Source organism: Lactuca saligna, chromosome 1 (assembly GCF_052625555.1).
Source record: "Lactuca saligna cultivar CGN05327 chromosome 1, ASM5262555v1, whole genome shotgun sequence".
NCBI lineage: Eukaryota > Viridiplantae > Streptophyta > Magnoliopsida > Asterales > Asteraceae > Lactuca > Lactuca saligna.
Window position 1 is genome coordinate 162,909,401 of NC_136417.1, and position 13,571 is coordinate 162,922,971.

The 13,571-nt window shown below is 35.8% G+C and overlaps 1 protein-coding gene across 1 annotated transcript; it reads left to right on the forward strand.

The window, feature by feature from the left end:
- The first annotated feature begins 2,889 nt into the window (after positions 1-2,889).
- On the forward strand, positions 2,890-12,524 carry LOC145001323 (Peroxidase superfamily protein). Its single transcript, XM_078960701.1, has 3 exons — positions 2,890-3,205; positions 3,346-3,546; positions 11,807-12,524. Exons 1-3 carry the CDS (start codon positions 2,945-2,947, stop codon positions 12,383-12,385), a joined length of 1,041 nt encoding a protein of 346 aa, XP_078816827.1. The 5' UTR covers positions 2,890-2,944; the 3' UTR covers positions 12,386-12,524.
- Positions 12,525-13,571: the final 1,047 nt, after the last annotated feature.

Here is a 13,571-nt window from a genome sequence, read left to right on the forward strand (position 1 = left end):
CATAGCACGACTTAACTCGCCGAGTCGCCCCAAGACTCGTCGAGTCCAACAATCTCTGAGTTCCATCCTGACCAACTCACTGCGTCCCCAACTGAATCACTAATCCAAGGCTTAACTAAAAGAGGTTAGGTTCTGCAGGCAGACTCGCCGAGTCCAAGAACAAACTCGCTGAGTTCACGATAATCTTCAATAGACTCACCGAGTTGTTCTTCCAACTCGTCGAGTCCAAGCTCATCATCATAAGACTCGTTGAGTCACCCATGCGACTCGCCGAGTTACTATGTGACTTAATGTCTGATCTCTAGCCCGACTCACTGAGTCATCTCCCAGACTTGCCGAGTCCATACGTGCATTCTCATAATCTCGAGTCACAGAGTTACTCCTTTGCTCCAAACAATAGATCTGGTTCTCTAGGTTCCATTAGCAACATAAGATTACCATCTTTACGTGCTTCTTGCCCCATAATACCAAAAACCAAGCTAGAAAGGGACTTAACTCTTGGGGAAGGGCTTTTGCATAACAACTAGAAAGGTTTTCTGCATCAATGATACATATAGAACTCAGATCTGGAGTTTCAACTCCAGATCTAACTCATGCTTCAAGATCTCATCAATATTTCTCCAACCAAACCTTAAAACTCCATGAAAATGGAACTAGAAAAGAGAAGGCCAAGGATAACGATTCCTTACCTCCAAAATGATCTCCCAATGAAGTATAATCCAGATTTCTTCAAGTCTCCTTGATGCAAGCTTCTTGATCTTCCAGATCCCTTCACAAATCACTCCAATTTGCTTCCAAGTCTTCTTACAAACGAAATTAGGGCTTATGGATCTCAAAAGGGTAGCAAAGAGGCTGAGGGTGGGTTATAATGTGCTTTATATAGGGCACAACCCCTGGGATTAGGGTTTTCTCCCTTTAGCACCAACTCGTCGAGTACAAGCCGCCGACTCGGCAAGTTAGCCATTTAAACCCGCGACAAATCCCGCTCCGACTCGGTGAGTAAGCATGCCTACTCGTCGAGTCCCTTTCCTTAATTTACAATCTACGCCCTTCAACAACACCTCTGGAATTTGGGGTGTTACATTATCCTAGCCACAACTTTCATTGCCCTTAATCATCCCAATCTCGCCAAATCATCAGAAGATAGGCACCCTTGTTCTCATATTATTGTTGAGGTAAGTGTCGATCAATTGTGAAAAAATGGAGACGTGGGGTGAACCAGGGGAATATAAGGCAAGAAAAAAACCTAACCTCTCCCATCACCTTCTCCGTCTTTAGATTCTGAGATAATTTCCAAACCCCGACCCTTCATGTACGTCTCATTCTTCTTTAGAATAAAAAACAGTGGAGATTTGGGGTTTTAGTTAGAGGTGTTCAGATGGAACGGTGGCACGATGGTCGTCGAAGAAACATATGTGAATGGTGGTTGTCGGGGGTGCGAAGGAGAAGCATGGGACAATGATGCCTACAATGGATCTGGTAGAGAACGTCATCAAGAACGAGTTGAGTTTATTTTTTACTAGAGGATCATACGGAGAGAGAGAGAGAGAGAGAGAGAGAGAGAGAGAGAGAGAGAGTTGGGTGGGTAGGGTGGGTTGTAAGGGTGATAGTTTATTTTTCTTTTTCTTTTAATTAAAATAATAATAAATAAAATAAAATAAGATAAAAGGGAAATATTTAAAGGCATATTGGTCAATTCAGATGGAGTATGGACCAATACCACACAAAAATACTAACCATAGGGACCAATACCACACAAAGTATCCGAAATTAGACCGATGTTGCACCGCAAAACATTTTTGGACCAAAACAACATAATTTTGCCAGCCATAGAGACCATTTTTGCAATTTTGCCTTTAAAAAAACTGTATCAATATTGATTTCTAATCAATTTTTTTTTAAATTTTTTTTTATATACTTCTCAATGATATCTAAGATCATCTCCAACCCACCTCCATTCCCCCCCCCCCCCCCCCCCCCCCCCCCCAAAAAAAAAAAAAAAAAAATAGGGCAAATAGTGTTTCATCTCCAACCCTACTCTATTTTTTACCCTATTTTTATTCCCAAAAAAGTATATTCCTAGTATATTCCATTATTCCAACTTACATAGATTGTCAAACACACCCCTCTACTAATTTAGTTTTAACAAATATATAATCTATATTTTTTTATTACATTAATATTAAATACAAACGATTATATTTATAATAAGCTTATAACTATATATTATACAAGCATTTATAAAAATATTACACATACACACTTTTAAATAAATATTAAATAAATAAATAATAGTATTGTCACTTGTTGGTTTTTATTAGATTATTATTGTAATATATATGTTAACTACAAATTTAATAGAATAAATTATTGTGTTTATAATATATATTTTAATTATAAGTTTTTGTAAAATAGGTTATCGTTTTTTAAAATTTCAATATGTATTTTTATTTTTATATGAATTTGATGATCAAAAAACAAACTTTATATTTATAATTAATTAATATAATTTAATATATAACAAAATATTTAAAGTATTAAATATTATATTTAAATTATAATTAGTAGGTAAAAACGAACTAGAAATGTAAAAATATATAACAGAAGAACTAAAACCGACAACACAGAGTTCACTCCCATTTTGGAAGAAATGAATAGTATAACACCATATTTGATGTAATACTATTCATATCCCAAAATGAACAAATAAATAGGAGAGAGTTGAAGAAGAATAAGAGAAGAAATAAAAGGAAAAAAATGAAGAATTAAGATGGCTTGAAAATACTCTAAATATTCAAAGAAATAAGAAAACAAACAAAAATTGATGACACGTAGTATATAGCATATGCATGGTATTAATTAAGTTATATATATCAGTTCTCCATTACACAAACCAAAGCCCCCTCTGAAGCACATCAATTAAGTGCCATCAGTAGTCATCACCATGTCTCTCTGCCATCTTTCATTCTCAAAGCTCATAATCATCCTTTCTCTCCTGATAATAAACCACATTTCTTCCGGAGCCAACGCCGCTGCCGTGAACACATCCCTCTTCCGCCACCGCTACCTCACGGTGGATTACTACTCCAAAACATGCCCTCACCTTGAACAGATCGTCAGCTCCGTCGTTTCTCAGAAGTTCAAAGTTTCTCCGGCCACTGCTCCAGCCACCATCCGCCTCTTCTTCCACGATTGCTTTGTTCAGGTATAAATTGATTCCCATTTCGTTCGTAATTATAACTTCTTTCAGCTAACAGATAGGCGCAGACAAGCAGTGCTTCTGTGCATGTTAGTGTAGCTAACCGTGTATTGCTATAATGTGCTGGTGGTGTATCTTGTTGATAGGGATGTGACGGGTCAGTTCTGTTATCAAGCAAGCCAGGAAGTAAAGAACTGGCGGAGAAGGATGCGCAGGATAACAAGGAAATACCGGCGGAGGCGTATGATATCATAGAAAGCGCCAAAGGAATGGTGGAAAGCAAATGTCCAGGTGTTGTATCTTGTGCAGATATACTTGCACTTGTAACTAGAGAGTACATTCATCTGGTAATATATTCTCATTCCTTTTTATATATTTCTAAATATTTTATTTATATAAAACAAAGTTATATGTTTAATATTAAGAGTTAAATTAGTAACATTTTTAAAAAAAAAATCAACTAAATGCATGTTGATTAGTTAAACATATATATTAAACATTGTCATGTTCAGGTATATATTAAAAAAATCAACAAAGTTATTGTTTTATAAAAAGATTGCATTGTCCTTTTCATAGTAATTATTAAACATATATATTAGTTTATTAGTTATAAATTGTTTATAAATGAGTTGGGACAAAACAATTATTGATAATTGATTCCAATTTGATTAGTCAATAATTTATTTTCCTATATTTAATTTTATTCATTGTGTATTCATATGTTTAAATATAACAAAAATATCAGATTTTGAAGTATTTGAATGGACAATATATATTTGTTTATCTACTTTTAATAAATTTTAATAAATTGCTCAATATGTCTAACCTTCATGTTGTTTACTTGCTTTTGTGTTTGATTTCTGATACGTAATATTGGTATACTCTATCACCTTTTTAGATGTATAATACAATAATTTTAAAATGATAGGGTGGAAAAGCCTATCAATATTATCTGCACAAGTTGACATGTGGTCAAAAGCACATGATCCATTCAAACAACGTAGTTTTTATATTTATTTTAAGAATTTACTTAGAAAGCAACATCCATTGCCTAATACGTGCTAAGGAACAAAATGATGAACTTTACCATTTGTTTGAAGAATATTTCTTAGGCACGGGGTGTATTACCTTCATTTTTACTCTTATCTAACGTTATGTTATTTCTCCTTTATTCTCTCCCACTTGTTTTCAATTTAGGAAATTGTCATAACTAAAATAAGATACCACCTCAAAAACAAGTCAAGTACATATATTTTTTAAAGGGGAGTTGATTCGTACACAACAATTTTTCTCCATACACAACAATTGATACTTTAAAATGTTGTATTGTACAACTATATAATGCATTAATTGTTGTGTATGGCAAAAAACTGTTGTGTATAAAACTATTTCGAGTTATTTTTCGGAAAGGTTGTCAAATGCTTATTTTCATGCACTTTTTCTTTTTTGGCCATTTCCCTTTCTTAAACTACAAACTTTCATCGAAATTCAAATTACATTGTTCGAAGAAGACACATTCTTTTTCGCTTTGTCCTTACCTATCAGATAGACTATTTCTTCTAATTCAAGATAGTCATCGTCATTTAAATCTAACCCAACACGAGCATCTGAGAAAGTTGTGTAACCTGTCACAAAAATTCACCATCTTCTCCTTCTGATTGTTGGGCGTCAATTCATGTCTTGAATAGTTCATTTTGCGAAATGTGGGGGTGGATTTTAGGGATGTCTACGTGTGACATTTGCATTTTCTCAACAAACTCGACTTAAGGAACGTGAGGGGGTTGGGTTTCCAAAACATATTGGGGAAGGGCCTCTTTCAGAGAAGTCGTTGAACATGTTCGTGGTGAGGGTCAAAATAAGATAATAATGTTTCACATTTTGAAATTGAAATTGGTGTTAAATAAATAGGACAGTGTCTATTTAGGGTCGATAAGATGGTATCAAAGGATCCAAAGCAAAAACGATATAAAATATAGTAGTACGAGATTTCTTTTGACCGAATCTTGGAGTAAAGTTGTTAGACATTTTGTTGTAATCCATTTTGATTAAAAGGGATTGATGGATAGAGTTGTGATAAAGGGTTGTATGAAATTGAAGGTTAAAAGGTTATTATTTATTAAGTGCTTAAAAACATCAAAAAATAAATAAATAAATATTTGAAAACTAGTTAAAAGGAGGAGAAAGGAAAGAAAGTGTAGTGGAATCTTCTCATTCGGTTTGAGTCACCGCAGTTTGCACACCTCATGGTGAAGTGTTACCACATATGTGCGGCGCCATATGGCACTAATACTAAACCACCTGCCAGATAGACTTTGAAATATTATAAGGGTTCGCTGCATAACAGGAATTGATAGCATATTGATATTTTATTTATATTTTATCACTTATTTAAAGTTTTGTTGTATTATTAGTCGTAATCAAACCGTGTGTTTATTATTGATCATCTCAAAGATACGATACATATGAACCTAATATATATAGGTTAGCTAAATACAATTAGGTACCCTCTAATTTAAGTAAAATACAATGCAACCCATAAACTTAGTCTAACATTCCCCCGCAAGCTAAGGACGGGGAACGACCTGTAGCTTGGAGCGTAAAAAGAGAAATCTTTGAGAAGACAGCGGTTTGGTAAAAACATCAGCGATCTGATCAGCAGTAGAAATGAACTGAACACATAATTGACCAGAAGCCACACGTTCACGAACAAAGTGAAAATCCACTTCAACATGTTTGGTGCGAGCATGAAAAACCGGATTAGCAGCTAGATAGGTAGCACCAAGATTGTCACACCAAAGTGTAGGACGTTGAACGGAAACTCCCAATTCATTGAGAAAAGCTTTCAACCAGACTAATTCAGCCACCGTATCTGCAAGGGCTTTGTACTCCGACTCGGTTGAAGATCTTGAGACAGTACGCTATTTGCGGGCAGTCCATGAGATCAAGTTCGATCCCAAATATATAGCAAATCCTCCCGTGGAACGTCGATCATCAGGGCATCCTGCCCAGTCTGAATCCGAGAAGGCATGTAAAGAATCAAATGTAGAGTGTTGCCAATGAACATCCGTAAAGGCTTGGAGAGAGGAACCCGAATCATGCCTAATGAGAAGTCCAAAATCAGTTGTGCCCTGTAAGTACCGCAAGATACGTTTGACAGCGGACCAATGGTTTTCGGTAGGAGCATGCATGAATTGACACACTTTGTTGACGGCATAAGCAATGTCAGGATGAGAGATACTAGTATACTGAAGAGCTCCAACGAGTTGTCTATAGATAGTCGGATCTGGCAAGAGAGGACTGTCACCAATAGATAAGACCTGAGTGGTGGTCATTGGAGATTGGACCGGTTTGCAATCCTTGAGACCCGAACGATGAAGAATATCCAAAATATACTTCCGTTGGGACAATATGAGGTTAGAATTACGAGAAACAACCTCAATGCCCAAGAAGTAATGCAGTTGACCAAGGTCTTTAATGGAAAAAGTGGAACCCAACTGTTGAATGAGGTGAGCAATCATCGCATCATTATTACCAGTAATAATGATATCATCCACGTAGACTAGAATGTAAATTCGAGTCCGACCTGTTTTCAGAATAAATTAAGATGGGTCAGTGCGAGACCCCGAAAAACCAAAGCGATGCAACACAGTGGACAAGCGTTGAAACCAAGCTCGTGGAGCTTGCTTGAGACCATACAAAGACTTGTGAAGAAGGCACACATGACCAGGTTTAGAAGGATCAACAAATCCTTGTGGCTGCCGAATGTAAACGGTTTCTTTTAAGTCACCATGCAAAAATGCATTCTGAACATCCAATTGCCTGATTGACCATTTATGAGTTACAGCAAGAGAGAGGACAACCCGAATTGTGGTAGCTTTGATCACAGGACTAAAAGTTTCATGATAGTCAACACCCGCTTGTTGTTTGAAACCCTTTGCTACAAGTCGTGCTTTGTAGCGAGAAATATTGCCCTCGGGGTCTCGCTTAAGTTTATAAACCCATTTGGAATCTATGATGTTGGCATGAGGAACTGGAGGGACAAGAGTCCAAGTACCATTTTTGATAAGAGCAGTGTATTCCTCTGACATGGCATTCCGCCATTCCTGAGATTTGCTCGCAACCGAAAATGAGGTAGGTTCGGTAATAGAAGCAGTAGCATGATATGCCGAGGGGCTATAAGGTGTAGTCCGTTTCGGGTTGGGGCGTAAATGTGGGGGACGGGTGCGTGGAGGAGGAGGTGGCGTGGCATCAGGAGAGGTATCAAACGACTCAGTCGAGGTAGTTTCTGTGGTGATAGGTGGCGATGCTGCCAAAGGAGTAGTTATAGGAGATGCAGGAGGTGTGGTTGGAGGTGAGTCGTCAATAGTAGTAGTAGAAGTAGGATCGGGTATAAAACTTGGGAGAGATGAAACATACGTAGCGGCAGGAGTGGTACTAGGAGGAGGTGGGCGTTTGAACGGAAAAACATTCTCATTAAATCGAACATGGCGAGCAATGTAGATTCGATCCGTAGAGGTGTCAAGGCATCGGTAACCATGGTGTAGTGGGCTATAACCAAGAAATGTACAAGGAGCAGAGCGGAAATCCATTTTGTATCTATTGTACGGGCGAAGGTGTGGAAAACATTCACATCCAAAAACCCGAAGAAAGGTGTAGTCAGGTTTTCGACTGAAGACATGTTGGTAAGGTGATCTATTGGATGAGGTTCGAGATGGTAAGCGATTGATAAGATACACGGCTGTCTCAAAAGCAAACTGCCAAAATCGTTGGGGAAGATTGGCATGAGCAAGGAGAGTAAGGCCAGTTTCAACCACGTGACGATGACGTCGCTCAACAAAACCATTTTGTTCGCTAGTATGAGGGCATGAGCGACGATGAATGATCCCAAGTGATGAGAAAAAGGAAGATAGATTGCGAAATTCCCCTCCCCAATCGGTTTGAACACTTTTGAGTTTGGTATTGAATTGTCGTTCTACCATCTTGACAAAGTTGGTGAAAGTTTGAAAAACATCAGATTTATGTGTCAATGGGAAAAACCACATATAGCGAGAGTGATGATCAACACAAAGTAAAAAGAACCGACAGCCATCAAATGATAAAGTAGGTGAGGGACCCCAAACATCACAATAAATTAAATCTAAAATATTATTGCTTCGAAAAGATGAACTAGGTAAAGAAAGTTTGGAAGATTTTCCTAACTGACAAGGAGAACATAAATCTAAACAATGTTTTATAGAAACAGGAAGCGAACAACTAGAAACAATAGTGTCAAAAACACGTTGATGTAGATGACCAAGGTGGTGGTGCCAGATTCTTGAGGAAGCTTTAGTTGCTGTGAGAGCCAACTTTGTTAAAGACTTGAAACTTGGAAGACGAAGCGAGTAGAGACCGTTATTACTTGGTCCCGTGAGAAGAGTGGTGCGAGTACGTTCGTCCTTCACAACAAAGAAAGAGGAGTGAAATTCAAAGAAAACATTGTTGTCTTGACAAAATTGTTGAACATATAAGAGATTTTTCTTGACATCAGGAACATGAAGAATATTGGAAAGATTAAAGGTTTTATTAGATGAATAACATTTTGAGGATCCAATATGAAAAATAGGAAGAGAGTTACCATCACCAACATGAAGAGAATCAGGACCACGATAGAACTCGGAGGTGTCAAGGTTGGACAGATCTGGTGTGGTGTGGGAGTTTGCACCTGTGTCAGGGAACCAAGTAGTGCCGGAAGTAGAGACATTGTCAGCAAAGGTTGCGAAATTTTCCTGCAAATTCGGTTTTGACGAGTTACTTGCATCTTGGTTATTTGGACACTGGGATGGAAGATGGCCAATACCACAACGGTTGCAATGACCAAATACAGTGTTTTGTGTGGAGGCCCAAGAGAATTTCCTGGAGGGACCTGAGTTGGCACCATGAGATCGATTCTGAAAATTCCAACGTGAATTATTCCCACGCGAGTTTCCTCGACGATTTCCTCTGTAGTTGTTTGGGGGCCGTGAGGCATAGAAAGCTTGAGGAGTTGCACTTTGTGGAGCAATCGGATTAAGTTGGAAGCCAAGTTGGGACGCCATGCTTTGTAGAGACTGAAGTTGGCTTTGAAAATTGTTAATGTTGAGTGATGTTTCTGTTGAAGCAGCAAACACGTGTGGCTGTGATGCAGGGGCAGCAGTAAGATTTTTATTTATCATATAATCATGATCACTCAAAAGGGCATGTAGCTCAATGAAGGTAACAGGTGGGTGACGAGCTAAGAGGGTAGACTTGAGTCCGTTATACTCTTCACGTAGCTCAGAAATAACAAGAAGAACCAGATCCTTGTCTTTAACAGGTTCACCAATATTAGCAAGTGCAGTAGCATATTCTTGTGCACGTGCAAGATAGGCAAGAGGAGTTTCATCGCCTTTCATGGTGAGTTTTAGCAACTGGGTTTTTAATGTATACTCTCTTGAAGAATTGGTTGGGGCATAAACACGTTCTAATTGTAGCCATAGATCTCGTGAGGTAGTACCCTGAACATGCTGGAAGGAAGCCTCTGAGATGGTAGAGATGATTATCATACGGACATGAGCATCATTAGAAATCCAACGAGAGTAACTAGGATTGTATGTAATTGTCTCTCCTGTGCCGACTTTGGGCTCAAGGCATGGTATTGTACCATCGACATAACCGAACAGATTGTTGGAGACGAGAAAGGGTTTTAGCATGGCCTTCCAATACCCATAGTTTGTGGGTGTGAGGGTAAAAGCGAATTTATGAGAATTATGAGAAGTTTTCTCCTGTGTAGTGAAAGGAGCAATGGTCGCCATGAAGTTTCTTGACAGATCGGTGATTAGGGTTTATCTTGCGCAAGAGGCTGTTGTGAGGATGCCGCCAATAAGGTAAAGATTAACTTGGCTCTGATACCAAATCAAACCGTGTGTTTATTATTGATCATCTCAAAGATACGATACATATGAACCTAATATATATAGGTTAGATAAATACAATTAGGTACCCTCTAATTTAAGTAAAATACAATGCAACCCATAAACTTAGTCTAACAGTCGTTAACAATCTGTTAACTTGTTAACTTCTTTACTATCTAACCACTATAAATTTACAATTGTGTCTTCATTTGTTATACCAAAACTCACTCGACTTATTTTTTCATAAATGTTTCACTTGACTTCTTTTGTGACTTATGAATAAGTAACAAATATTAGTGTAAATATTATATTTATATGGTGCAAGTGTTTTGTAGCCCACAACCCATCTACATGAGCCACGTCTAAATTCTCTTTGTTATTGTTATTTATATGCATTAATTAACGAGAGAGTGTATATCACATGAAAATATTCTCTGCTAAAACGATTTTCGGTCATATTTGAACCTACGAATACTATTACACATGGACAAATTTTTGGGACCCAAACTTTTTGGTCCCCTTTGAGGTTGGCTCTACCTAGGTACCACTACATGTGAACAATTTTGGGCTAACCCTATTTAATGGCACTTCTTCAACCCACATGAGGCCGAGTTTGATAGTGTGTCGAAGGTTGTATGTGTGATTGGGTGTATTATAACATAGGTGTGACACTAATAGGTACACATTTGGTAGCATTTTGAAGGGGTGTTGCTTTTATATAATACAAATTTACAAAGGATGTTTTTTAATGAAGCAATTCGAAGAAGGGTGGGGAATGGTCGTGAGCTCGTATTACTAGCAAGGAAGAAAGATTGGGAGGGGTGGTGTGGGGGTTAAGAAGTCAAATTAGGGTAAAATGGTCATTTATATAAATATAAAAATAAGGACCAAATAAAAAATCGATACATTTTGTGAATAAAACTATAAAAATCAGGTAAACATAAGGATCATTTATATAACTTACTCATATGTATTCTAACTTGTTCTAGGACGTTTTAACAACTCACACTCTAACAAAAACTTTTTCCATTGTTTAATATTTGTCTTATAGTCATTTAAACCTATTTTGGTTCGTAAACTTACTAGTTTTAATTACTTAATGTTATGAACTCTACATTCTTTTATTTAATTTGGACATCATTACTTATACATTCTTTTACTTAAGTTACACGTAATTGATGACAAAAAAATATAACTTAATATATCAATATTATAACCTTTTACATATTTTGTCTTTTATTGTTCTCACAATTCATATGACGTTAAAATTGATGAATATTCTTAAACTTCACAACATTATGATATTTTCATAAATACGATTTTTATTTGTAAATTTTCTCTTCATATATATTATCCACATGTGATTATGCTTTATTTGCATGTTAATAAAGAAGAAAACAGATTAATCACATGTAAATAATGTAATAATCGAGAGTTTTTATAAGAAAAAACATAATAATTTATATTTTACAAAAAGATATTATATCAAAATACATGTCTTTTTATAGAGAATAAATTTTAATACATTTTGATATATTGTGATACTTTTTATATAATAAAGTGTTGAAAACTATGTGGTTGAGATTCGTTCTCAGATTCTCAATCTCTTTTTATTCTCATTTGAAACTTTAATTATGTATGCATTATTGATATTAACTTTGTGATTTTGCAATTGTGATTTATTAATTTTTACAAATAGGCTGGAGGACCGTTCTACCCGGTAAAAAAGGGTAGGTGGGATGGACGCACCTCAATGGCAAGCTTGGTGTATGCAAATGTTCCTCATGCAAATTCCACCATTGATGATCTATTGAAACTCTTCTCATCCAAAGGTCTAACAATTAACGATTTGGTAGTCTTATCGGGGGCTCATTCCATTGGTTTTGCACACTGTAAAAATTTTGTGAACCGTCTCTACAACTTTAGAGGGACAGCAAAGCCGGATCCAGATATGGATCCAAGGCTCCTTAAATCCCTTAGAATGTCATGTCCACAATATGGTGGCAACATCAATGTTGTAGCACCTTTTGATGCCACAACTCCATTTGCATTTGACAATGCATATTATCAAAATTTGCAAGGGAAATTAGGGTTGTTGGCAAGTGATAAAGCATTGTTTTTGGACCCTAGAACAAGGCCTTTGGTCGAAGCTTTGGCCAAAGATAAGAACAAGTTTTTTCAAGATTTTTCTGTGGCTATGGAACATTTGGGGAATATTGGTGTGAAAAGAGGAAAGAAGCATGGTGAGATAAGAAGGGTGTGCAATATGCATCTATAACTTATATCTTTTTTTTTTTTTTTTCTTTTACTGAAGTTTATTTATAATTTGATTCAACGATACAAAGTAAGATTTTATAATTTTTTGGTTGTGAGTTTATCTGTCAATTAAAACATACTTGGATTTTCCTTTGGTTGGAGATTCGGAGCTCAATTCAAAAATATATATTCATCCAATATACAAATACACATCTTACAAGTTTGTATGTTCTATTGTGCCACGACTTAGCAGTAAATTCTAGCGTCGCTAATTTAACTTCAAGGTTTAAATTTGTTGGATTTAGAGAGAAGGAAATTTATTATTTGCATAATGTTCATCAGATGAAATAATATGAGCCGTCATGGAATTCTACTACAGCTAGTGACTTCCTCAACATCTTCATCATCAAAATCAATAAAAACTGAAGACCCAAATTCATTTGAGACTGGGTTTATCATCTTTGCAAGATTATAAAGAAAGAAGCATAAACCATACATCAAAAGCAGAAAAAAAAAAAATTATATTTACATGTGTTAGAAGTCATGTTATTTTGTAAATATCACTTGATATTGGTATATCTTTTTGGAAGTTTATATAATATAACAATCATAATATGAAAACGTATCAATTTGATTTTGGTTTATCTCTAAAAATAAACAATTATAGATTCAAATTTTCATGTGTTAGTGGTCTTAAAATGTTGGAAAGTTAGTTTTATTAACATAAAAAATGGGTTTTTTCTATTTTTGAGCATGAATTTCGAACTCTAAATGTAATCAAAATTAACTAATGATTATATTTCTACGTTATCCTCCGTGACATCTTCGTTTTGATATATCATATATCCAAAACGGATTAATAATGAATGAGAAATTACTTGTTAAAGTGAGGTAGTCGATGTAGGTTAACAAAGGAGATAATCAAGTTTTCTTTCATCCCACATAGGCGGGAGAAAGAAAAGGAGATGGGTATATAATTACAAGGGTAATAACCCAAAAGTTGGAGAATTTCATATATGATCTTATTAAACTTCAAAATATATTATATTTGTTCATCTTAATTTTTCAATATCATATTTATCCTTCATAAAACTTCAGAATATCATATTTGTCTAAAAATTTTTTTATAATGTTTTTAAATATTTTATAATCATTTTTTATACCTTAGAATTATTATAATAATTAAGAAATTTAACAATATTATCCTT

Coding starts and splice junctions, on each gene's coding strand:
- LOC145001323 (XM_078960701.1), top strand. CDS start 2,945: ATGTCTCTCTGCCATCTTTCATTCTCAAAGCTCATAATCATCCTTTCT. Junction 3,206..3,345: donor TCCACGATTGCTTTGTTCAG/GTATAAATTGAT, acceptor TCTTGTTGATAG/GGATGTGACGGGTCAGTTCT. Junction 3,547..11,806: donor CTAGAGAGTACATTCATCTG/GTAATATATTCT, acceptor TTTTACAAATAG/GCTGGAGGACCGTTCTACCC.